Source organism: Eumetopias jubatus, unplaced genomic scaffold, assembly GCF_037043125.1.
Source record: "Eumetopias jubatus isolate StellerSeaLion01/CBP00866 unplaced genomic scaffold, mEumJub1_p1.0 scaffold_13, whole genome shotgun sequence".
Classification (NCBI taxonomy): domain Eukaryota; kingdom Metazoa; phylum Chordata; class Mammalia; order Carnivora; family Otariidae; genus Eumetopias; species Eumetopias jubatus.
Genome location: NW_028274819.1, coordinates 53,292,711 through 53,314,973, shown reverse-complemented (window position 1 = coordinate 53,314,973; position 22,263 = coordinate 53,292,711). Strand labels below are relative to the sequence as shown.

Here is a 22,263-nt window from a genome sequence, read left to right as displayed (position 1 = left end):
GATTTTTGATATCCAGGCCAGCACCCCAGATCGGTGAAATCAGAACCTGGATTTGGGTCCAGATTTCAGTATTTTTAAAGTTCCCCCAGGTGATTCCAGGGTGTGGCAGGTTGAGAACCACAGCCATAGAATAAAAGAATACTCTGACTTGCCACAGTTCTCATCTCCTTCAGGCATTTATACCTTGTATGTGGCAAGATGTGTCTGTCTCTGTCTCCTTGCCCCCCCGCCCCCCCCCCAGTTTCCTTTTCCCCATTTTGTAAGTATTTCTCCCATTAAAAAGTTTTGAGCCTGTTAGGCCAGCCCTTCCAACTGTCACACTTCCCTCTATTTCCTCTTTTTCCTCGTCTCTTCCCATTCTCCCCTTAGCCTTTCCCATTTCTTTCACTCCTTTCAGGGTAGAACTGGATCATTCATTTCAGACTTGGCGTATTAGACTCGGCGGTATCTGTTCTTCATTTTAAATCTACAAAGCCAGGAGTGGGCTATGTTATAGTTTCTCTTCCAAGGAACAAAAACCATGTGAAGATTGGGCCTCTCATTGGCTGTCTAAGGAATAAAGGTGTTCTGTCCTTAGCTGAGGCCCTCCCAGTCTATCGTATGCCATGGGTAGAACCTCGGGCCTGCTCTGGGGTACTTGCCCCATTGGCTGAAGGTGGGCATAATAAGCCTGCTCTCAATCCCTTTTCTTTGGGATTCTGACCAGCTAAAGGTCAGTGAATACTGTAGCCTGGGGAAGATAGCAAGGAATCCAGTGTATGTAATGTCTGTGTAATCTCAGACCTTCCACGTTCAGTGCTTTGTGATGGTCCTTTGCTTGAGAAGTCAGTAAGGAGATTTCTGCTTACACAGTGGTTCTTTCATGTCTTGGCCTCGTTAAAAGTAAGCATGATTGTTGTCTACTCCCTTTGTAGAGGGTGCCCTTCAAAGCTTACCTGCCCTGCTCAATGGGAGAATCATAGACCAAGCCTCTGGGCTACAGAGACTTTGGAGAGCATTCAGGCCAACCCCCTTCCGGAGTAGCAATCATTTTTAAGGTCTCTCTGACCTGAGCTGTTCTCATACCTCGTCCTGAGATCACCCCTTCACTTATGGTTGGGATTTGCGAGGGAGAAAGTCTTTCCTCACACAGAATTGAGATGTGCAGGACCAGTTGAGTGACAGACCAGGGACCAGAACCAGATTTCCAGGTTCCCAGTCAGGTGCTTTTCCTGCCACATCATGATGTCATGAGGTCTAAGCACAGACCCCAACTCTCAGAAAGAGGATGGTTCACTGAGCTGACCTGTGCCTCAAGAGAGCAGGGAAGATTGCTGGGGATTGGCTGTGGACCGGGAGAGACAGGTAATTGTGTGGGCAAACAGCACTCTAGTCTAGGCAGCAAAAAAAAATCTCAATTTGAGATCTGGTTGACACTACTGGCTGTGTGACCCTGAGTAGGTGACTGTCCCCTGAGCTTGCCTCCTGTGGTGTATAAAATATGGAGAATAATCCTTGCCCTTTCTGCCTTTTGAGAGGCTTGAAAGCGCCCATGAGCTAGCAGGTGAGAACTCCGAATTTGGTGGTATCAGACAGAGGCACTGGAGGGGGTCTTGGCAGCAGTAAATGGTCACACCCTCTTGGCTGCACAGGTCCGGGAGGCCCTGAGGAAAGCAGAGAAGGAACTGGAGTCACACAGCTCGTGGTACGCTCCAGAGGCCCTTCAGAAGTGGCTGCAGCTGACACACGAGGTGGAGGTGCAGTACTATAACATCAAGAAGCAAAACGCCGAGAAGCAGCTGCTGGTGGCCAAGGAGGGGGTGAGACGCGCCCTCCTGCTGCCCTCTGTGCTCCTGGCCCGCTCCCTTCCCCCACCCTGCCTCCTTGCCTCCACCTCTCTCCGTCCCAACTGTGGGACCAAGAGATATCCCGGTGCTGGGTTCTGTTTCTTTTCCTGATACATAGTTCCTGATGATGTCCTCAAGTTTCTGGAGGAGGGAATGAGGGAAAGATGAAGCCGGTGGAGGCAGGTAGAGGGAAGGCTCCGTCAGTGCCGGCCCGCCATGGGGCAGAGCCCTCCTGGGGTCGGGGGGCCTAGCAGGGGGGCCCGCTGCTTCTCTCATTGCCTCCATCTTCTTTCCTCCCCCACTCTTTGCCCTTCCCTTGCCTTCCTTTTCCTTCTTCTCTTCTTTTCTCTTGTGCAGCCTAAGCTGTGCTAGGAGGAGGAAGGGGACCCAGCCACAGAAAGGCACTTCTCATTTTCCAACCTCTAATCCCTGCTCTGTTTAAGCTGAGGACCTCATCTTTGCAGGCTGAGAAGATAAAAAAGAAGAGAAACACACTCTTCGGCACCTTCCACGTGGCCCACAGCTCTTCCCTGGACGACGTGGATCACAAAATCCTAACTGCAAAGTAAGTAGCACCTGCTGCCCGGCTCTGGCGATGTCCATCCATCCTCAGAGCTGGAGGGTGGGCAGAGTCTCCGACCCCAGGTGTACTTCTTCCCTGGTAGAGGGGCGGCCCTGGTCTCCTGTCCCGGCCTTTACCCGCCTCCCACATTGCTCTTAAGTGTCTGACTTAATTGTGGTTCTTATTTGCAACGCTCCCCCCGCTTGCTCCTCTGAGAGGCCTCATTCCTGCTGGGGCTCCCAGCCACCCATGGCTTCACTTCTGTCCCGTGTGCTCCAGGCAAGCTCTGAGTGAGGTGACGGCAGCACTGCGGGAGCGCCTGCACCGTTGGCAGCAGATTGAGATCCTCTGTGGCTTCCAGATTGTCAACAACCCCGGCATCCACTCCCTGGTGGCTGCTCTCAACATAGACCCCAGCTGGATGGGCAGTACGCGTCCCAACCCCGCCCACTTCATCATGACGGATGACGTGGATGACTTGGATGAGGAGATGGTGTCACCCTTGTCCATGCAATGTAGGTGACCTCCTGGGTGGGGGTGAGGGAAGGAGCCTCTGGGGCCCGGGTTGAGAAGTTGTTGGCCATTGCCGTGCTTCAGCAGCATCTGGGGCAGATGCCAAGGGAGTGAGGTCAGTGCCCGGCCGTGGGTCATAACACACAGCTCACATCAGGCTACTCCTCTATGGTTGTGTTCTTGGTGGATTTTTCTCACTGTATGTTCTGTCTGCCCCTCTGGGGCTACTGTATTCAGTGTGTCTCCCTTCACTCTGTGTTTTTAAAATCCCTTTATCCTCCTTTCTCTTCCCCATGTGCCTTTATAAAAACAATCTCCTTTAGTGGTTCATAATATAAAAATGATATTCATTTTTGCCTCTTGAGTGCTTTTATTTGTGTTTTTGTTTTTGTTTTTTTTTTTTTAAGATTCTATTTATTTATCTGACAGAGAGAGAGACAGCGAGAGAGGGAACACAAGCAGGGGGAGTGGGAGAGGGAGAAGCAGCTCTTCGCAGAGCAGGGGAGCCCGATGCGGGGCCTGGGACCATGACCTGAGCCGAAGGCAGACGCTTAACCGTCTGAGCCACCCAGGCGCCCCTGTGTTTTCATTTTTATATTCTTTATTTTAATTGCTAAAGTGGACGAATGGGATGATATCTTTTTTCTCTCTGCCTTTTTGTGTGAGGCCCCATGAAGCAATAGTCCCTTAAAGAGAAATAGCCCTAAGTCCTCCAAGCCAGAAAGACGTTCTTGTCCCGGAGGGATCTCCTGCACAAGCATGTCTGGCTTTCCACCTGAATGCTTGGACCTCTGCACCCTTTCCTGGGCTTTCCCTCCCCATCTTCTCCCCTCCAGTGGTGAAAGCTGAGTAGAGCAAAGCCAGGAGACAACTGTGGGAAATCTTCTGCAAATGAGGGGCTTACCCCTGAGTGGCCTGGTTGAAATTTCCTCTGGATCAGAGGCGAGTTTAAGGAAAAGCTGTGGTCCTGGGCCCGTATCCCATGAGGCTGGCCTAGGGGCTCACTTTCAGAAAGCCAGATTCTTTCATCAGGCTGGATTCCAGCTCCAGGCAGGATTTGTTTGCACATTTGTTCAGCAATACTTTGCCTCCGGCCAAGCCACGTTGTCACCATGGTGGGATGTCCTATGAGGGCCTTAATCAAAAGCCCAACGAGGTTAGGATCACTGGCAGGCAGATCTTGATCCTAAAGGCTCCTATGTTCCATGGATTGGAAGGGACCTTCATTAGCTCCGAGCTACCCACCCCTTGCCCCCGGCCCTCCCTTTATCCCACTGAAGGATGGGCTGAAGCCCTCTGTAAATCACATTCTCTTCTCCTTTTGGCCTGGCTGTTGGACCCTAGATGCTGCCTGGCTGATGGGGCGTAGGTTCAGTGATCGCTCTCTCTGCTCAACATCCGCCGGCTCGGATGATCAGTCCCTCTGGAAATACCCGGGTTTGAGGAGCCCCTTTGGGGCTTTTGTTTTTCCGACTTTTGGGACTAAACAGCACTCCTACCCCATGAGCCCCTTCTGCCTGCCTGCCTGCCTCACTCCCCTGCCTGCTCCCTCTGTTCCCTCAGCACTGCCCCTACTAACTGCAGGGAGAGGTTCGGGGGTGAGAAGAATCAGCCTGCTCAGCTGAGGGCTAGAGAGAGAACACCCATGGTGATGGAAGGCTTGGGCTTCTCTCTTCAGCCCAGCTAGACAGAAGTCCTGGTGGCCCTTCTTCCAGCTGGGCTGGGATGGAAAGAGAGAAGGGAAGTTCCTTTCTCCCTTTTCTCCCTTTTCTTCTCCCTTTTCTTCTTTTTCCCCCTTTACCTCTTTCTGTTCCATGCTGCTTCTTCCTCTTCTGCCTTAAAAGCCACCAGTCATAGAAGCCCTGCCTCCCCAGCGCTCCATCACTGTGGAATTGTGTTCTCTCCCTTGCGGCCCCTCCGTGGCTTCTGGCACCCTCGTCACCTGGCTCTTTCTCCCATCTTTAGGGAGAAGTCAGGGCGGCCCATCTCTCAGGGTAGAGGAGTAAAAACAAAGGTAGAAATTCTCTTTCCAGCTGGAGCTGGAAGTGAGCCCAAGGGGGATGCTCTAGCACATTCCCAAGTTGCCTGTTGTCCACATATCCCCTTCCCTGGGCCTGGTGGTCATCATCTGCCAAAAGCCTGATCTATAGCATCGTTCCAAGAGCTGGCTCTTTGTTGTCTGCACGCTTGTTAGAAGAAATTTGGAAAGTGAAAAGTATAAATATGGGCATTAAAAAAAGGTACCCAAAGCTCCACCCTATTTGAGCATCTTCTCTGACAGTCTTCTGAGGTCTGTGGAATTTTTAATAATTTTTTATGTGGTCAAGGTAATAATGACCACTACTATTTATTGAGTGCCATGAACTGTGCCAGGTACTTTAAATGCGCTCTCCTGAAGCCTCACAACAACTCTGCAGGATTTTATAAATCAGGACTTAAAGTAGGGAAGTAAGTTGCACAAGGTCATGGCTATAAGTGGAAAGGCTTTGTTTCAGACTCTAGTCTGTTGTGTTCCATAGCTTGAGGTATTTCTTTTATGTCTAATTTTGTATCCTTTTGTTTCCCCTGAGCATTTTAATAGGTATTTTTGTATGTTTTTCAAATCTTAAGCAGCATTTTTAATAGCTGTGGAGTTTTCCAGCAGTTGGATATACTATCATTTTCCCCTTGTTCCAACTTTATGTGTACTATCACATAATTATTACTACCGATGTGATGAGCGTGTTTGTGTATAAATCCTTGTCTACATTGCGAATTATTTCCTGAGGTTGGCTTTCTAGAAAGGCTGGTTCTTAGTGCTCTCCTGGACCTTGCCCCCCCACCCCCATCCCACCCTGCCCTGCCTGTTCCTCCCACTCACCGCCCTGCCTCTCCTTTCTAGTCATGGTGGCCCTCGGTCTCCTTCCATTGCAGCTGCCACTAAAACTGCCCTGGGCACCTCATCATGAATTTCCCCTTCCTTTCAGGAGCCCTGGTGGGAGGTCTTTGGGAGGAGGTGCCTCAATCTCCAGATTGGGCACCAAGGGCCCAGAGTGGGCCGCAGCAAGCATTTCTCCAGGGGCAGACCTGCTTGCCTGCCAGCCTGAAGGAGGCTGGCCCTCCCTCACCCTTTCTTCCCTCTCTTTGCAGCTCCCACCCTGCAGTGCAGTGTCCGGCAGCGCCTGACGGAGCCACAGCATGGCCTGGGATCTCAGAGGTTGGTAGAGGGCGAGGCTGGCCACTTCTTGACAAGCCGGGTCTCTCTGAGGCGAATGTGCAGCCTTTCATCTGGACAGTCTTTCAGTTCTGAAGGCCACGGGACCAGCGCTCCATCTGCCTCTGCTTCTTCTTCCTGCTCCTCTCCCGCCTCCACCACCACCTCCTCCTCCACCACCACCTCCTCCACCACCACCTCCATCACCACCGTCCATGTCCACCCTGTTTATTACCACCACAGCACTTCCTATTTCCTCCAGATGGGGCCCTACCCTGGCCCACTCCCTTCTGACAGCAGCGCTGTGAGGCCTGGGCATTCAGAGAGCTTGGGGTATTGGCTGTCTCTCTTCTCTTTCTTTCCTGCCTTCCTTCCCTTTCTGCTGCCTTTACCTTGGCCTCTGCCTGCTGGCTGCTGCTTGGTCAGCTGGGTGTGTGTGTGTATGTGTGTGTGTGTGTGTGTGTGTGTGTGTGCGCGTGCAGTGGGGCATCTTCTCCTTGTTCTCTCCCAGCCCCGGGGCTCCTTCTTAAGGTCAGCCTCACTTCCCACAACTTTGTGCCCTTCTCTGTTTGGGCTTTGCCGACTCTAAAAATGAGTCAGCGCCCCTCCCTCGTGGTCCTGTCGCACTTGGGCCTGAACTCTGCACCTGCACATTCGTTGTTTCACTGGAGGCCTTGCTTCCTTTGCCCCTCTGATAGAACATTTATGGATACCTGCTCTGGGCCAGGCTCTGCGGGGCAGGGGGATTCCTAGATGATAAGATACAATCCCAGCGTCCGGGAGAGGTACACAGACACTTATGGAACAAGTTGAGAAGTGCTACGGGGGTGTTGAGGAGGGAGTGACTAACAGTGTGTACCTGGGTGGAGCACGTCACAAGAGAGATGACATTTGTGCTAATGCCCTGTGTGCAGGAGCAGAAGAAAGTGTGGTCTAGGCAGAGGAAGCCTGATGGGCAGAGGTGTGGAGGTTCAAGAGAACAGGATATAACTGTGGTTAGGACCTTGGACGTATGTTGGTGGGAAGGGGTGGCAGATGAGGCTAGGAGGGGGAAGGGCTTTGAGAGGCAGGGGGCTTGGGCCATCACCTTTTAGGAGAGGGAGCACTGCAAAAGGATTTCTGAAAGGAAGAGAATCAGATTTGCGTTTTAGAAATAACATTTTAGGGGCCTGTATAAAGAAGAGAAGGGGAGACTACAGAAATTTGGAAGTCATTGAGGTAGACCAATAGGGGAGGTAGTGAGGTCTAGGCGTGGCAAGGAGAGGATTAATTTGGCAACGGGCTAGGAGGGGTCGAGGAGAGGGAGGGACCTAGGAGGACACTCAGGTTTCTGGCTTGGGTGACCAAATGGATGTGGGACCCTTCACGGAATTAGGGAACTGAAGAGGAGAAACAAGTTCAGGGTTTTGGACAAGAAGTTTATAGGTGGGACGAGCCTAAAGTACTCACTTTGAGTAGGGATTTAAGGTTCTGAAGGGTCAAGTAATTTTCCCCAGGTCCCACGGCTCATTAGGAACAGAACACAGAGTCGAACTTGACTTTCCAGGCCCGGACACTCTTCCGGTATTTCTGTCCTTCTACGAGGTCTCGATACGTGAACTGTGTAAGAACTGGGGAGAGGCTTCCTCCCACAGCCTGGTCTAGCAGCGGCCGGGCCTTTCCCAGCTAATACCTCAGGAGAGAGGCTAGGGTCAGAGATGAGAGCCTTGAACAAGCTTAGGGGAGCCTCAGAAAGTCCTTCTCCAGAGGGACCTCTCATCTCCGAAGTTGTGACCCAGCCCAGCCCTGGCCTCTGGGCTTCAGCCTGCTCACACTGCTGTGGATTTTTGGTCCTGCTTCACTCTGGATGCCAGTCCCTCTCGCTCTGCTCCTGGAACATCTGGATAGTTATCCGTGAGGGCTGTTCCTTTGTCTTTCACCAGGGGACTGCCTTTGCTAGCACTTTCACCCAGCACAGTGGCTCATTTTCATTCTCATCCTCATTGTCATCCAAAAGCTTAGGCAGGGAGACTGCCCCTCCCCATACAGGTGGAGAAGACTGGACTGGGGTTCGGGGCACTAGGGGGTGCTGCGAATCTCATGCTCCAAGGCCCAAGCCGAGGGCAGTGGGGAGGGAGGGCAGGGAGGTACATGCACCCACCTGGCCTGTTCACTACTGAATTTTCTTTTGCACCATGCACCAGAGGATCGTCTCTAAAGACAAACAGGCTCTCTAGTAAGGTTAGTAGCTTGGTATGGAAGCCCAAGGCAGCCCAGCCTTTGGGGAGGGACACCCCTGTCCTGAGTGTCTCAACGATTCAGGGAGGGAAAGTGAGCTTGCCTCAGCAGGCCTCTGACCTCCTGCATCTACCTGAGCTTCCTCCAGGCTCTTTTCTGGCTTTGGAAGGTCTCAGCTTTTAACTGATGACAAGGCATGGAGGGATGGGAATCATGGCCAAATGGGGCTGTGGGCCACGAGGAGTGAGGCTGGGAGGGCCCCAATCCCCTGACTGCTCTCCCTTGGCATTAGAAAAGTAAGCTCCTGGGATCCTCATCTTGTCAGCATAGAGGGCCCCTTTTCCCAGTGCGGTTGCTCCCCAGAACTGTCTCGGCACCTTGCTCAGTGGCCCATATGTGTGTAGAAAAGGCAGGATATGGAGAGGATCATCTTGGAGCTTAGGGAAACGAGGGCACATTTAGAAAGAAGGACAGCGTCAGATATCCGAAACCAAATATGAGACTGAACACGAGTAAACAGTAGAGGATGTGGTTGAAACAGTATCTGTAGGATGGAGTTGGAGCTGGGATTGTTCTCTGCCGTTCTTTGTCTCCAGGAAGATACTGGCCCATGGGGTAGTTGCTTAGTTAATTGTTTCCTACCGAGAATTAACCCTCCAGTAGCTATGAGCTAACCTTCTGCTTTTGCTTATTTTCGGGGCCTGGCGCCCTTCCTAATTTTTGACCCACAGCCTCCTCCTTTCCAGGTCCTATGGCGCTCTCCCCTCCCACTCCTGACTTTTCCCCTTTGCTTCCTGACTTGGATGTTTAAGCGTTTCCCTTAGCCCTCTCCTCTGTACAGTGGAGTACAGGCCCTACTGTGGGTTCTCTTCTGGGAGAGCAGAGGGAGAGTTACGGGACTGGCAGGGGACCCCCAAATTTACCCTTTTGTCTGTAGAGGCAGGAGAGGAGGCATTCAGAATTGGTTTGTGGGCCTTCTTAGGAATAGCCAGCCCCTTAGAGGGTCTCAGCTTTCTGGACTAACCTCTGCGTGTGCATGTCCAGTGTGCAGTGCCACATCCCCATAACTCAGCCTTGCAAAGAAGCCTCTTGTGATTGGCCCACGTATGGGTCTTCCAGCTTGACTGGCCTCATCATCTTCATTCCCACAATACTTCCTCCATTTCCAAGTGATTTGCCAACATATTTGATCCTCCAAACAGCCTTGCAAGGTCATTGAGTTGGTATTGTCTTCATTTGGCCAAAATTGAGGACCAGCAGGGTTAGATGATTTGTCCAAGGTCACATGACAAGCCTCAGGCAGAGATGGAAATTATGACTTCTAGTGGCAGCTCTTCAGAACCACTGCTCCTTTAAAGACCAATGTCCTGGCCTGTCTTCCTGCACCTGCCTACGCTCTCCCTCTCCGGTTCCGTGAGAGGGTTGAAAAGAGGCAGTGTCCTGGCCTTTTGGGGGTGCATAAGGGATTGTTTGCAAGGCTGTTCTAACCTTCTCCTCCCCAGCCCGGGTCAGGCCCACTTACCGCATGTGCCGTTTTCCTTGGGGCCTGGCCCAGACTGGATGTGTCCCGGGGTGTGACAGGAGTCAGTCTGGGAGGAAGGCATGGGAAATGGTGACTCAGAGCAATATGTGGGTTCTGTGTCGGCTTAGGGTTGAGTCCTAAGAAATCTAGCCAGCTGTGGGAAGGCAGAGATTTTATTGGGGGATGTAAGCATATGGTTGCCCCAGGTTAGGGCCTGGCCACTCAGCAGGGTGGGGGCCCGTCATTAGAAAGCCCTTTGCCAGACAGATGATGGTGTAATAACTTTTGGTTTTGCTTCTTGTTTTGTCTCTTCTTTCTCCATCACTTTTCCCTTTCTTTCTTTCTTTCTTTTTTTTCCCTCCCCTTGGTCCTTCTTATATCTACCTGCTCCTCCTTTTGCCTTTCTTTCTCCCTGATTTTACTCTCCTGTCCCTGTCTCTTCCCCAACCTGTCCCCATTCCCTACTCCCGCCTCATTTCTTGTCCTGTACTTATGGCCTACTCAACTTCCTTCTGTTTCTGCTCCTTCCCTCTTGCCTACCTGCCTGTTTCTCCTCTATTCTCTCTCCTACCCCTCTTTGCACACTCATTTCCCACCATGCCGTGTCTTCTCATGCTGTTCCTCTCTCCTCTTCACCTTTCCCCTATCCCCTTCTCCTGTATGTGTCCCTTTCTTCCTCTCTGCCCTGTCTTGCAGGGATTTGACCCTTTCCGATTCGGAGTCCTCCCTCCACATGAGTGACCGCCAGCGTGTGGCCCCCAAGCCTCCTCAGATGGTCCGTGCTGCAGACGAGGCCCTCGGTGCCATGACTTCCAATGGTAGCCACCGGCTGATTGAGGGGGTCCATCCCGGCTCTTTGGTGGAGAAACTGCCTGACAGCCCTGCCCTGGCCAAGAAGGCACTCCTGGCGCTGAACCATGGGCTGGACAAGGCCCACAGCCTGATGGAGCTGAGCCCCTCAGCCCCACCTGGTGGCTCTCCACCTTTGGATTCTTCCCGTTCTCACAGCTCCAGTTCCCCAGACCCAGACACGCCATCTCCAGTTGGGGACAGCCGAGCCCTGCAGGCTAGCCGAAATACACGCATTCCCCATCTGGCTGGCAAGAAGGCCGTGGCTGAGGAGGATAATGGCTCCATTGGCGAGGAGACAGACTCCAGCCCAGGCCGGAAGAAGTTCCCCCTCAAAATCTTTAAGAAGCCTCTTAAGAAGTAGGCAGGATGAGAGTGGCAGTGGCGGGACAGCTTGTCCTTCCCTGGTCTTCTGCCTCCCCTTCCTCCCCGTCCAAGACACCTGGCCCCTCGAGTGGGGGCCTGGGAGGGGCTGGCCCAGGGGCCTGGGCACTGTACATACCTGCCCCCCTCGTCCTTGGGTCCTTCAACATTATTTATTAACTGACCACCATGGCCTGCCTGCCCTGCCTTTCTCCCCGCCATGGGCTGCGGCTGCCACCCCCTCTCTACTTCAGTGCATGTCTTAGTTGCTGTCCCCTCAGCTCCCACCTCCACCTCTGGGGTCCAGCTTCTGTCTCTGCTGTCCCAGTTTTGAAGTTTGGTTTCTTGTTTCTCTGTTTCCTGCTTTCAGGCTCCTCCCTCCCACCACTCCCCAACTTCCCCTAGCAGCTAGGCGGGGGAGGATAGGAGTAACTTCCGACATCTGTGCCTCAGACCTGTTCCACCCCACCCACGATGGTTCTGTTTACCTCAGACTGGGGCTGAGGGCCTAATATTTGAGGTTTGTTCTTTGTTGAGTGTGGTGGGTCAGAAGGAAACTGGGCCTGGAGCTCGCTTGAGCCTCCAGGGGTTCATGGGGGACTGGAACACATTCCTAGAGAACAAGCTACTAGAGAATTTTGAAGAGAGGCTAGGCTAGGAGTTAGGTCAAGAGAGACTCCTCTTAGTTGGGGGATGAGTAGACGCCAGAGTTGTGGGCTACAGGGCTGTCACCTTTTCTCTCTCCTCTCACCTACACCTGCCTCTTTCTTATCCTTGCTCCCCCACACTGCAGGAAGGTTTGACTATAAGAGGTGCTGCCCAAATGCTCCCCAAGCATCAGTACTCCTGGAGCTCAGACAAATGGCTTCCCTGGCCATGGGAGCCTCAGCCATGATACAGGGCTCTAATGGGGCCCTGGAGCTGTTGGGCAGGATATTGTTGCATTTGAACCAAAAAACATTTTTAAATTGAGAAAAGAAATCTCCTGAATTTCCCAAGTGCCTGCACCACATACTCCCCTTGTCAGACCACATTTTCATGTTACTGCATAGCTTGGGCCAGAGGCTCAAAAAGGACACAGCTGGTTTAGGGAAGGGGGTGGCTGAGGAAGACAGTATAGGTGAAGGCAGCTGTCTTCCCCCCTCTTCCCCCACACCCTTCCCACCCTCCAGACAACTCTCTCCCTTACCTGTTTTTGCTATGGCTATAAAGGTATTTTCCTTTTGCCCCACTCCTTCCCATGCCTTTACTCTGGGATCCTCTTTTGGGCCTGGGGTGCAGGCACCTGGGGCTGGTCTTAGGAGGGTGCTAGGCTGCAGACTGCCTCGTACCCCCTGGACACCCTCACATGGTTTTTCTGTGTTATTTCATAAGACTCTTTGAAGTCCAATAAAGCATGTAGGAGATTTTAACCTCTGCTGGCTTTGACTCTCATTGTGTTCTTTGTGGCACAGTAGACAGGATGAAGAAGAGACTATTTCTCCTTGGCCAAGGAAAACTGAAACTCTCTAATACAGATACCCCAAAGCTCTCAGGAGAGGCTAACAGTTGAAATACAGCATGCCTGCCTGGTTAAACTTGAATTTCTGATAAAAACTTTTTTAGTGTAATTATGTCCCTGCAACATTTGGAACACATTATTTTTGTTTGCTAAATCTGACAACCCCATCTTTGGGCCATCTTTACCCTATATGGGATAGATATCACCTAGGACTTTTAGAATTACTTCACAGGGAGCTTGGGGGTGCATCTAGAGGGCAGTGAGGAACGGATGAAAGATTTTAGAAAGGGATGCCACACGAGCTTTCATGAAAATCAAGTTGGTGTCGCCCAAATCAGAAGCTTCTACGTCACTCTCGTATATTACGTCTCCTATCTATTCTTACTCCCCTCATTCAATCACCAAGCAGTGTCCATTCTGCCTCCACAAGGCCTAATTGCTGACCCTGGTTCTGCCACCATCCACTGGATAATTATAAAAGCGACTGGGCCATGGCCCTGCCCTGCTCAAAACTCTCCCAGAGCTCCCACTCCGTCAGGATACAATCAAACGCCTTGGGTTCGCAGGGCTCTCTTCCAAGGACTGACGGCCAGATGCCCTCCGTTCTAGGAGCGTGGTGCTCCCGGCTGCCTCCCGCTATGCGTCGCAGGCTATAGCCCACATCGGATAGCAGTCGGGTTATTCTCTCTCTCTCTCTTTTTTAAGATTTTCTTTGACAGAGAGAGACAGCGAGAAAGGGAACACAAGCAGGGGGAGTGGGAGAGGGAGAAGCAGGGGGACTGAGCTACTCAGGCGCCCGGGTTATTATATTCTAACAGTCGTCAAGACAAGAAAGGGTTTTGGATGGTTGGGTTTTTATTTCAAAAATACCTGAACCACCTTGACTTAGGCCAGGGCCCGCCAAGGAGAGGGGCGGGGCCAGGGCTGTCGGGCTGTGCGCGCAGCGCCGGGTTCTGGCCCCAGAGTTGGCGTTGCCCACAATCAATATGGCGGCGGGAGAACCGCATTCCCGCCGGGCGGGCCCACACCCAATGTGGCCGTTGGAAAGGCTCAGTTTCCAGGGCCCTGCCCGTACTCAACATGGCGACTACCGGGTGAGGCCGGTTTTGGGCTACGCTAGCCTGCCCACGGGCTGGGGCGCTGGCAGCGTCGAGTAAACGTCATTCGAGCTCCGTCGCGCCGCTTTTGCGTCTCGGGTGGCGGGAGCGGGAAGGGGATTCGGATTGTCGCGCCTCCGCTCCGTGGAGGAAAGTGCCCTCTGGCCCCCAAATCCAGTCCTTGCACCTCAGCGCCCCCAGGAACCCGACCCTTCGCACTCTACCACCTTCTCGATCCCGCCGGCGCCTCCGAACTGCAGTCCCGTCTCGAATCCCTCAGCGCGTCAGCCACTGGCCGCGATGCATGTGATCAAGCGAGGTGAGAGGCCGGGGAGGGGCGGCGGGTTAGTGGGGAGCAGGTAAAGGGGTCGCGGGCTGCCGCCGCCCTCGCAGTTGGCGGCGCCCGCCCGCCTCCACCGCTTCCCGCCCTGCCGGCCGCTGCTTCCCGCCCTGTCAAGCCTGCTCGGCCTCTGGCTTGTTCCACCCCCCCCCTCCCGCCCCAGCCGGCCTTCAGTGTGAGCCCCCCTCGGCTTTGTCATCCTGCCGCCTTTCAAAAGAATAATACCTCCCCGTTATCGAGTAGTTACTGTGTGCGCCGAGCACTTTCCGGGCAGTATTCCTTAGCTCCGCTTCTCAGGTAAAGAATCTGAAGTGCAGAGAGAGGTCCGGTGACTGACGCAAGGCCACCCAGTTAGTTGATGGTGAGGCCAGGGTTGGACCCAAGGCTAACATCGGAGTGTACTGGAAAACCCTGGGGCTGGTGACCTGTCCTAGGGAGTGGGAAGAATCAGCAAGAAGGGATTCTGCCTTCAGTTTCCTGATCTCTTCTGTGGGGGTGTGGGGTGAAAAGAACAGATCTTAGCCACAGACATGCCCGGAATTTGCCCTTTGTAGGAGATGTGTTTCCAGTTTTCCCCGGAGTCGTCCCAGAGGAGTTTGGGGCTGGGACTACTGACACAGAATCGGAGTAGGGAGGCCAAGACAACTTCCGACAGGATGGGGACTGGGGAGAGCCAGGGAATTGGGTTCTTCCTCAACAGTTATCTCCCATTAGACTTGCCGAGTTCGTGCTTTGTGCCAGCCCTTTGCTTGGCAGTGTGAAATTGTAAGAGGAGACAGTCCCTGCCTTGGCCAAAGGTTTAATCGGATTGGAAAAACAAGAGCAAAACATCCATTTAGCAGAGAACTGTAAGGCAGGTATGAACAAAGTTTGACTTGAATCTGCTTGCCTCTGTTAAAGCAGTAAAGTTATTTCAGAATTGTAGGCACTTAGTGCTGGTTGACTGACTGGATGTTTTGTCTACTGGGCTGTGAATATTTCAAAGATGGGGACTTTATGCCCACACTTAGCACCGGACTTGCCATGACTAAGAATTCAAAGAATGAATGAGAAAAATTATTTTAAAAAATAGGATATAATGAATGCTGTGGGTAGGCAGGTGGTTGATTTGGTTTTGTCCAGGTAGTTTGATAAAAGCCAAGAGATGGAGAAGTGGACAGTGATGGCCCTTCTTCCAGGTTTTAGTATCTTGAGAACATCATTCTCTGAATTTCCCTAGTCCTCCATTTTAGCTGAGACCAAAAGACGAGAATACATCGTTCACTTTTATTGGTCCATTCCTGTGAATGAAATGAACATCTAGTGTTTTTAGACCTTTAGAAAAAGGTATGGAAAGGGCGCCTGGGTGGCTCAGTTGGTTAGGCGACTGCCTTCGGCTCAGGTCATGATCCTGGAGTCCCGGGATCGAGTCCCACATCGGGCTCCCTGCTCAGCGGGGAGTCTGCTTCTCCCCTCTGACCCTCTTCCCTCTCGTGCTCTCTGTCTCTCATTCTCTCTCTCAAATAAATAAATAAAATCTTGAAGAAAAAAAAGAAAAGAAAAAGGTATGGAAGGATGAAGATTCCCTTATGGTAAGTCTGTAACAAATATGAATTGAAAACTTGTGAACTTAAATTACTGGAGTAGATAACACCCCTGGATTGTATTTTTAACCTTTGGGTCCACTTTGAAATACCGTAGTTTAAAAAGTACTACCTACAACAAGCTCTAAAAGGCAGGGCTTATTTTGTTTCTCATTCCTTCAGAGAACATAATTTGATCCAGGTGATTCTCTGCTAGATTCTGCCAGTGTAGCATTCAGCAGGCCTTGTTAATATACAAAGTTGTACTTGAATTTATTTTATTTTTGAAAAAAATTTTTAAAGATTTTATTTATGTATTGGAGACAGAGAGCGTGAGAGGGCACCAGCATGGAGGGGGGCGCGGGGAAGAGGTGATTTAAGATTGCAGAGGCAGACTCCACGCTGAGCTGGGAGCCTAGAGTGGGGCACAATCCCAGGACCCTGGGATCATGACCTGAGGCAAAAGCAGACGCTGAACTGACTGAGCCACTGAGGCACCCCTTATTTTTTATTTTTATTTTATTTATTTATTTATTTAAAGATTTTATTTATTTATTTGACAGAGCAAGGCACAGTGAGAGAGGGAACACAAGCAGGGGGAGTGGGAGAGGGAGAAGCAGGCTTCCCGCGGAGCAGGGAGCTCGATGTGGGGCTCGATCCCAGGACCCTGGGATCATGACCTGAGCCGAAGGCAGACACTTAACGACTGAGTCACCCGGGCGCCCCTATTTTTGATTTTTAATGTGCTCAGGGTTTTTCTTTTTCTCTTATTTTTGGCATGCCAATGAGTAGCAGAGTAGCTTTTGTCATCTTTGTTAATTTTGATGGAATTATCCAGGAGGGCAACTGGCAGTCAACCTGACTTGTACAGTAGTTCTCCCCCTCTTATTCAGGGTTTTGCTTTCCACTGTTCCAGTTACTAGCCTAACTCTACATCATAGTGCCTGTGTCATTCACCTCACTTCATGTCATCACATAGGCAATTTATCATCTCACATCATCACAAGAAGGGTGAATACAATACCACAATATAGTTTGAGAGAAAGAGAGACCATATTCACATAACTTTTATTGTAGTATATGGTTATAATAGTTCTGTTTTTTTATTGGTTATTGTTTATCTCTTAATGTGCCTAATTTATAAATTAAACTTTATCATAGGTATGTATGTATAGGAAAAAACGGTATATATAGGGTTTAGTACTTTCTGTAGGCATACACTGGGGGTCTTGGAATGTATCCCCTGCTGCTAAGGGGGTACTACTCTACTTACTGAATGTGCTTATATCTTGCTAAGCACTCTGAGGGAAATAATAGAGGAAGAAGGCCCTTCATCTTCAGAGATCTTAGGATTGTTAGAGACATAGGAACAATCCATATGAAAATTGTTAGATAACAGAAGGAAATAGTAGATGAGTTTTTCTCTTGCTATCTTTAGATATTTTTCCTGATGGGAGAGTATTGTATTGCTCCAGGAGATTAAGGTTCAAGAATAAAAATTGAGAACCATTGCAATAAATTCAGTGTAGCTGACTGAGTTGTAAAGTGTGCTTTGGATTATAGTATATGGTTTTCAAAACTTTGGGTCGTTACCCAACCCACAGTAAAAATTATATTTTACATCATGACTGAGAACATACCAGTGTATATGTGTGTGTGTGTGTGTGTGTGTGTGTGTGTGTGTGTGTATAAATTTTCATAAAATGAACATTTTCAAAATAATTCCTTTTAAAGCATCCATTTGTACTCTGGTAATCTCTCTTCTATTCCAAATCTGTTCTCTAGCCTTTCCTCTCTTTTCCCTTTTCTCCCTCCCTACTTCCTAATCCCCTTTACAGCCCACTGTATTTTTTTGCAAATCTGTGTGGATATTCTCTTGGCATTGAGAAACAGTGGTGAGGAGGCAGACATGGTTCCTGTTTTCAAAGATCTTAACAATCAATTGCAAAAGATAGACACATCCAAAAACTTAATATAATAAAATATGATAAATACTCTGATAGGTAAAGTAAAGGCTATAGGAACCCATTCATTCAGTTATTCAGAAAGTATTTAGTACTACTTTGTGCCAGGAACTGTTTTAGGTACTAGAGATTACAGCAATGAACAAAACAAGCTAAGTCCCCTTTCTTATGGAGTTTACAGTCTTGTGTGGATGAGAGTGGTAAGTATACATAAGAAACAAGTAAACAGAGGACTCAGTTAATTTCAGATAGTGATTAGGGAGATGATGACAAGTAAACCGGTAATGGAGGTGATTGAGAAGGTAATCTTGGATTAGATAGTCAGGGAAAGCTCTCAGGAGCTGGCATTTGAGCTGAGCTCTGAGTAATACTAGGAACCAGCTATGTGAAAATCTGTGGGCTGAACCTTCCAGGTAGAGGGGATAGAAAGTTCGTACCTTGAAGAAGAGGCACATCCACATCCTTGGTCTTACAGTATTAGCAAAGTCTTGCTGAAGAGAGAATTAGGGAAGATAGTTTATAATCAAGAGGAAATCAGACAATTAGTATTCTAGAGGATTTCAGAAGTAGAGATCAGTGTGAGTTAGAGTGCTTGGGGCAGGTCTCGTGGATGTGGTGAGAGTTGAAGATTAAGTAGGAATTAGATGTATGGAAAGGTGGAAGAGGGACTTTTAGGCAGAGCAAGGTACAGGCATTGTTGAGGATGTGGGAATGGGAGGCCCTGTTGGGGCTTACTGATATTTCACAGGGAACAGGTGAAGAGGTGATAGGGGGCCGAACTAAGGAAGACTGCTTGAGAGAAGAGGATAATGTAGGCAGTGACAAACAGGGATTAATGATGTGATAAAGTCAGCGTCTAGGGGTTGCAAAGTTGCCTAAGTGGAATGATAGGCTAGAGAATGGTCCTTTAGACCATTAGTCTGCCTCCCCCTTCCAGTGCGAGTTAATACAATTGCTATTGTACTTTTTGTCAGTTTCCTGATCAACTTGCTAGCTACAGAAATCTGTTTGCTAATATTGCCTCGTGGTCACCTGTCTGTTTAGTTAGCCAGTTGGTAGAGCATTGAGGGCCTAGTCCCAATAAATTTACTCTGTTGCAGAGTTAACTGCATATGTGAGTCTGGTCAAAATAGGAGATCACAGTGGTGATCTGAAAGAGAAGGGCTGTCTTAGTGGTCATATATCTGTGCAGAAGAGCCCAAGATGTTTGATGATAGGTTTTATTGTTGATAGGTTAGTAGTGCTGTCTTACTGTTGATGTATTCTTCAGCCAGCCACTGAGCTAAGTTTCAACATACAGATGTGAATGAGAAGGCCAAGTGTAAACACATATTTAACATGTCCTTTAGTTACTAGTTAAAAAGGATTGGAGGGGCAAAGAGAGATAAATTAACATTTATTGAGTGTCTCTTGTGTATCACAGATACTGTGATCAGTGTTTTCCCAATGAGAGCAGCCTTTTTTTTTTTTTAACATATAATGTATTATTTGTTTTAGAGGTACAGATCTATGATTCAACAGTCTTGCACACTTCACAGCACTCACCATAGCACCTACCCTCCCCAATGTCTATCACCCAGCCACCCCATCCCTCCCACCCCCCACCACTCCAGCAATCCTCAGTTTGTTTCCTGAGATTAAGAATTCCTCCTGTCAGTGAGGTCATATGATACATGTCTTTCTGTGATTGACTTATTTCGCTCAGCATAATACCCTCCAGTTCCATCCACGTCATTGCAAATGGCAAGATTTCATTCCTTTTGATGGCTGCATAATATTCCATTGTATATATAGACCACCTCTTCTTTATCCATTCATCTGTCGATGGGCATCTTGAGAGAGCAGCTTTTTTAAAATGAGATATAATCGTTGTAATCATACCAAAGTTTTTAAGACAGAAGCATTTTTTTTTAAATCTTTTACAGTTTATTATCATGAAGTCCCTGGCACAGGCATCAGCATTTGAGAAGGAGAGAAGCTAAATCAACATGAGGCATAATAATATCAATAGTGTACAGCAATAACAATGGTAATTTATACTTTCCATCCCCCTTTGAAGAATTTTTTTTTTCCCATGGAAGTTTCTTGAAGACAAAAATGCCCTCAGTCTGGAGTGACTTAAATTAAGACAGAAGCATTTTTTTACCTTACCTCATTTTGTTGTCACAGTAAACCGAGGAAGTAAGAAGAGGTATAATAATTATCCCCATTCTGTAAGTGAAGATCTCTTAATGACAGACCATATTATGTGGCTTGCCTAAGACAAGCTATCTAGTGGCTGGATATATCTACTATTCTTGGTAGGAGTAAATAAATAAAGGTTAGATGAGCTACCACCGAAGCTAAACTAAGAATAATAGGACTTTGGAAGGACAAAGAGGAATATGTTCTAAGTACAGAATCGTAAAAGGACTAACTAGGTAAGGTCTATGTGTATCTGTCTACCATATCCCCAAAATATGAAAACTAAGAGGTTGCAAAAAATCAGAACAGAAACTAAGACGTTGTCTCTGGAAGATTGCCTTGGATTACAAATAGAAGTACTTCTTGGGGCACCTGGGTGGCTCAGTCGGATAAGCGTCGAACTCTTGATTTTGGCTCAGGTCATGATCTCAGGGTCCTGGAATCGAGCCCCATCTTGTCCCACCTCAGGCTCTGCGCTCATCGAGGAGTCTGCTTGGGATTTTCTCTCTCCCTCTGCCCCTCCCCCTGCTCATGCTCTCTCTGTCTCTCTAAAATAAATAAATAAAATCTTTAAAAAAAGAAGTACTTCTTTACATGGTGTGAAGTATGTTCAAAATCATTAGTTATCCTAGAAGAGTATGTTAGCCAAATTTATCATGAAGGTGTTAGAATGGAGACAGGTTTTATTTTTCATTTATTTATTTTTTAAAGATTTTATTTATTTGAGAGAGAGTGAGCGAGAGAGGAGAGAAAGAGAGAGGAGAGAAAGAGAGAGGAGAGAAAGAGAGAGGAGAGAGAGAGCACAAGCGGGGGGAGGGGCAGAGGGAGAAGCAAACTCCCCGCTAAGCAGGGAGCCCGATGCGAGGTTTGATCCCAGGACTCTGGGATCATGACCTGAGCCGAAGGCGGACGATTAACCGACTGAGCCACCTAGGCGCCCCTGGAGACAGGTTTTAAGTCATTTAACATTTCATAAATATTTGAGTTCCTGCTATGGGCTAGTAGTCCTTGGTTCTTGGTCTGGGTGCTGGGGAATATATTGGTAAATAAAACATGCAAAAATCTTTCCTTCTGGAAGTTATATTCTAGTGGATGAGTGGGGAGACTTACACAGTAAACAAATACATAGGTAAAATATATAGTGTGTCCGATGATACTAAGTGCTATAGGGAACAATAAAGCATAGAAGGAGGATGAGGATAAGAAGAGCATGGCTGTGTTAGGGGCATTGCAGTTTAAAATAGGGTGATCGGGGAAGCCTCACTGAGAAGATGACATTGACCAAAGACCTGAAGAAGTATAGATAGTCACAAGGCCGGGGTTGCCAGGGTAGAGGAAGGGAGGGGGGGTAGGAAAGCAGTAGTTGAAGTTGGGGAAGGGGCACACAGGACAAGTTGTGTAGGGTTCTATGGACTATTATAATGGTTTTGACTTTTATTCTGAAGGTGATGTTAAACTACTATTAAGGCGTTTTGAAGGGGATAATGACATGATTTTGACTTAAGTTTTAAAGAATAATTCTGGCTGCCATGTGGGACAAGGGGAGAAACATCATTTAGGGAGTTACTGCAAGAATCCAACTGATTTATTTATTTGTAAGGGAAGAAGGGAAGACGTTGTGTATAGAATCCATACTCTTTGAAGATACAAAAATAATTTCTTGATGACTCTGTTGGGGTCTGAATCTTTTATGTGTGAAATAGCATCTCATGTTGGTCAGTTTTAAAAGTTCATGGGTTGATTACCTTTGATTCTTTGACGTTGCTATTTTAATGAGTGCTAACATGAATTACATGGTTTGATTCTTCAGATGGTCGCCAAGAGCGGGTTATGTTTGACAAAATTACGTCTCGAATCCAGAAGCTATGTTATGGACTTAATATGGATTTTGTTGATCCTGTAAGTAAATATGGTTTCTATGTAAACCTTGCTTCATGTGATTCCTTTTACTAGTCCCTTATCTCTTATCATTCACTTGATAAATATTTTGGTTTGGTATTTTGGTTATGGCCTTGGATATAAAATGTGAATTCATTGCTGAAAACTTACTTTCTAAAACAAAACAAAACAAGACCTATTTTCTAACTTTTGGCCCCGTGAGTTCTTTTCAGAGAATTATCAGAGTGAACAAAGAGGAAAACTTAATATTAACATATCATATTAGAGACTTCCTTGGGTGAATTGTTTTATTCATAAGTGGAAAAGCGTATAGAAAAGCTTGTTTTGGAGTTGTGGTCATTTGTATAGGAACTAGTTTGAAATTTGCTTTTTTGTTATCTATGTAGAAAGAATGCATTTAAGTAATATAAAGTAGATTTCATGGACAACATTTAAATTAAGGAGAATACTTCATAAGCAAGTTGTTCTGTTTTTCTCATTATTTTTTGTAACTTCCCTACTCTAGACCCTCATCATCTCTAATCTGGACTGCTGTCTTTAGTGGCCTCTAAAGTGTCTTCCTTTCATCTTGTCCTGTACAGATGCATCTTACACATAGTTTCCAAAATGATCTTCGAAATGGAGTCTCTAAGACCCCTTTTTCCAAACCCATTCATATTGTCCCAGCCTTA

General features: G+C 48.4%; 2 protein-coding genes across 5 annotated transcripts in view; both read left to right on the top strand.

Annotated features, from left to right (window-relative positions):
* The window catches only part of STIM1 (stromal interaction molecule 1), a 190,557-nt gene extending 178,100 nt beyond the window's left edge, over positions 1–12,457 (top strand). For 3 of the 4 annotated variants that reach the window (XM_028116039.2, XM_028116038.2, XM_088017882.1), the window contains exons 8-12: positions 1,632–1,799; positions 2,291–2,391; positions 2,668–2,903; positions 6,031–6,097; positions 10,530–12,457. In XM_028116039.2, coding sequence (XP_027971840.1) covers positions 1,632–1,799; positions 2,291–2,391; positions 2,668–2,903; positions 6,031–6,097; positions 10,530–11,046 — 1,089 coding nt within the window. In that variant the 3' untranslated portion in view covers positions 11,047–12,457. Of the gene's footprint in view, positions 1–1,631; positions 1,800–2,290; positions 2,392–2,667; positions 2,904–4,245; positions 4,339–6,030; positions 6,098–10,529 lie in introns of all 4 variants that reach the window. The other variant, XM_088017883.1, reaches the window with a different exon arrangement.
* A 1,070-nt stretch (positions 12,458–13,527) lies between these two features.
* The window catches only part of RRM1 (ribonucleotide reductase catalytic subunit M1), a 36,679-nt gene continuing 27,943 nt past the window's right edge, over positions 13,528–22,263 (top strand). Inside the window, exons 1-2 of the mRNA XM_028115950.2 lie at positions 13,528–13,962; positions 21,504–21,592. Coding sequence (XP_027971751.1) covers positions 13,944–13,962; positions 21,504–21,592 — 108 coding nt within the window. The 5' untranslated portion in view covers positions 13,528–13,943. The remainder of the gene's footprint in view (positions 13,963–21,503; positions 21,593–22,263) is intronic.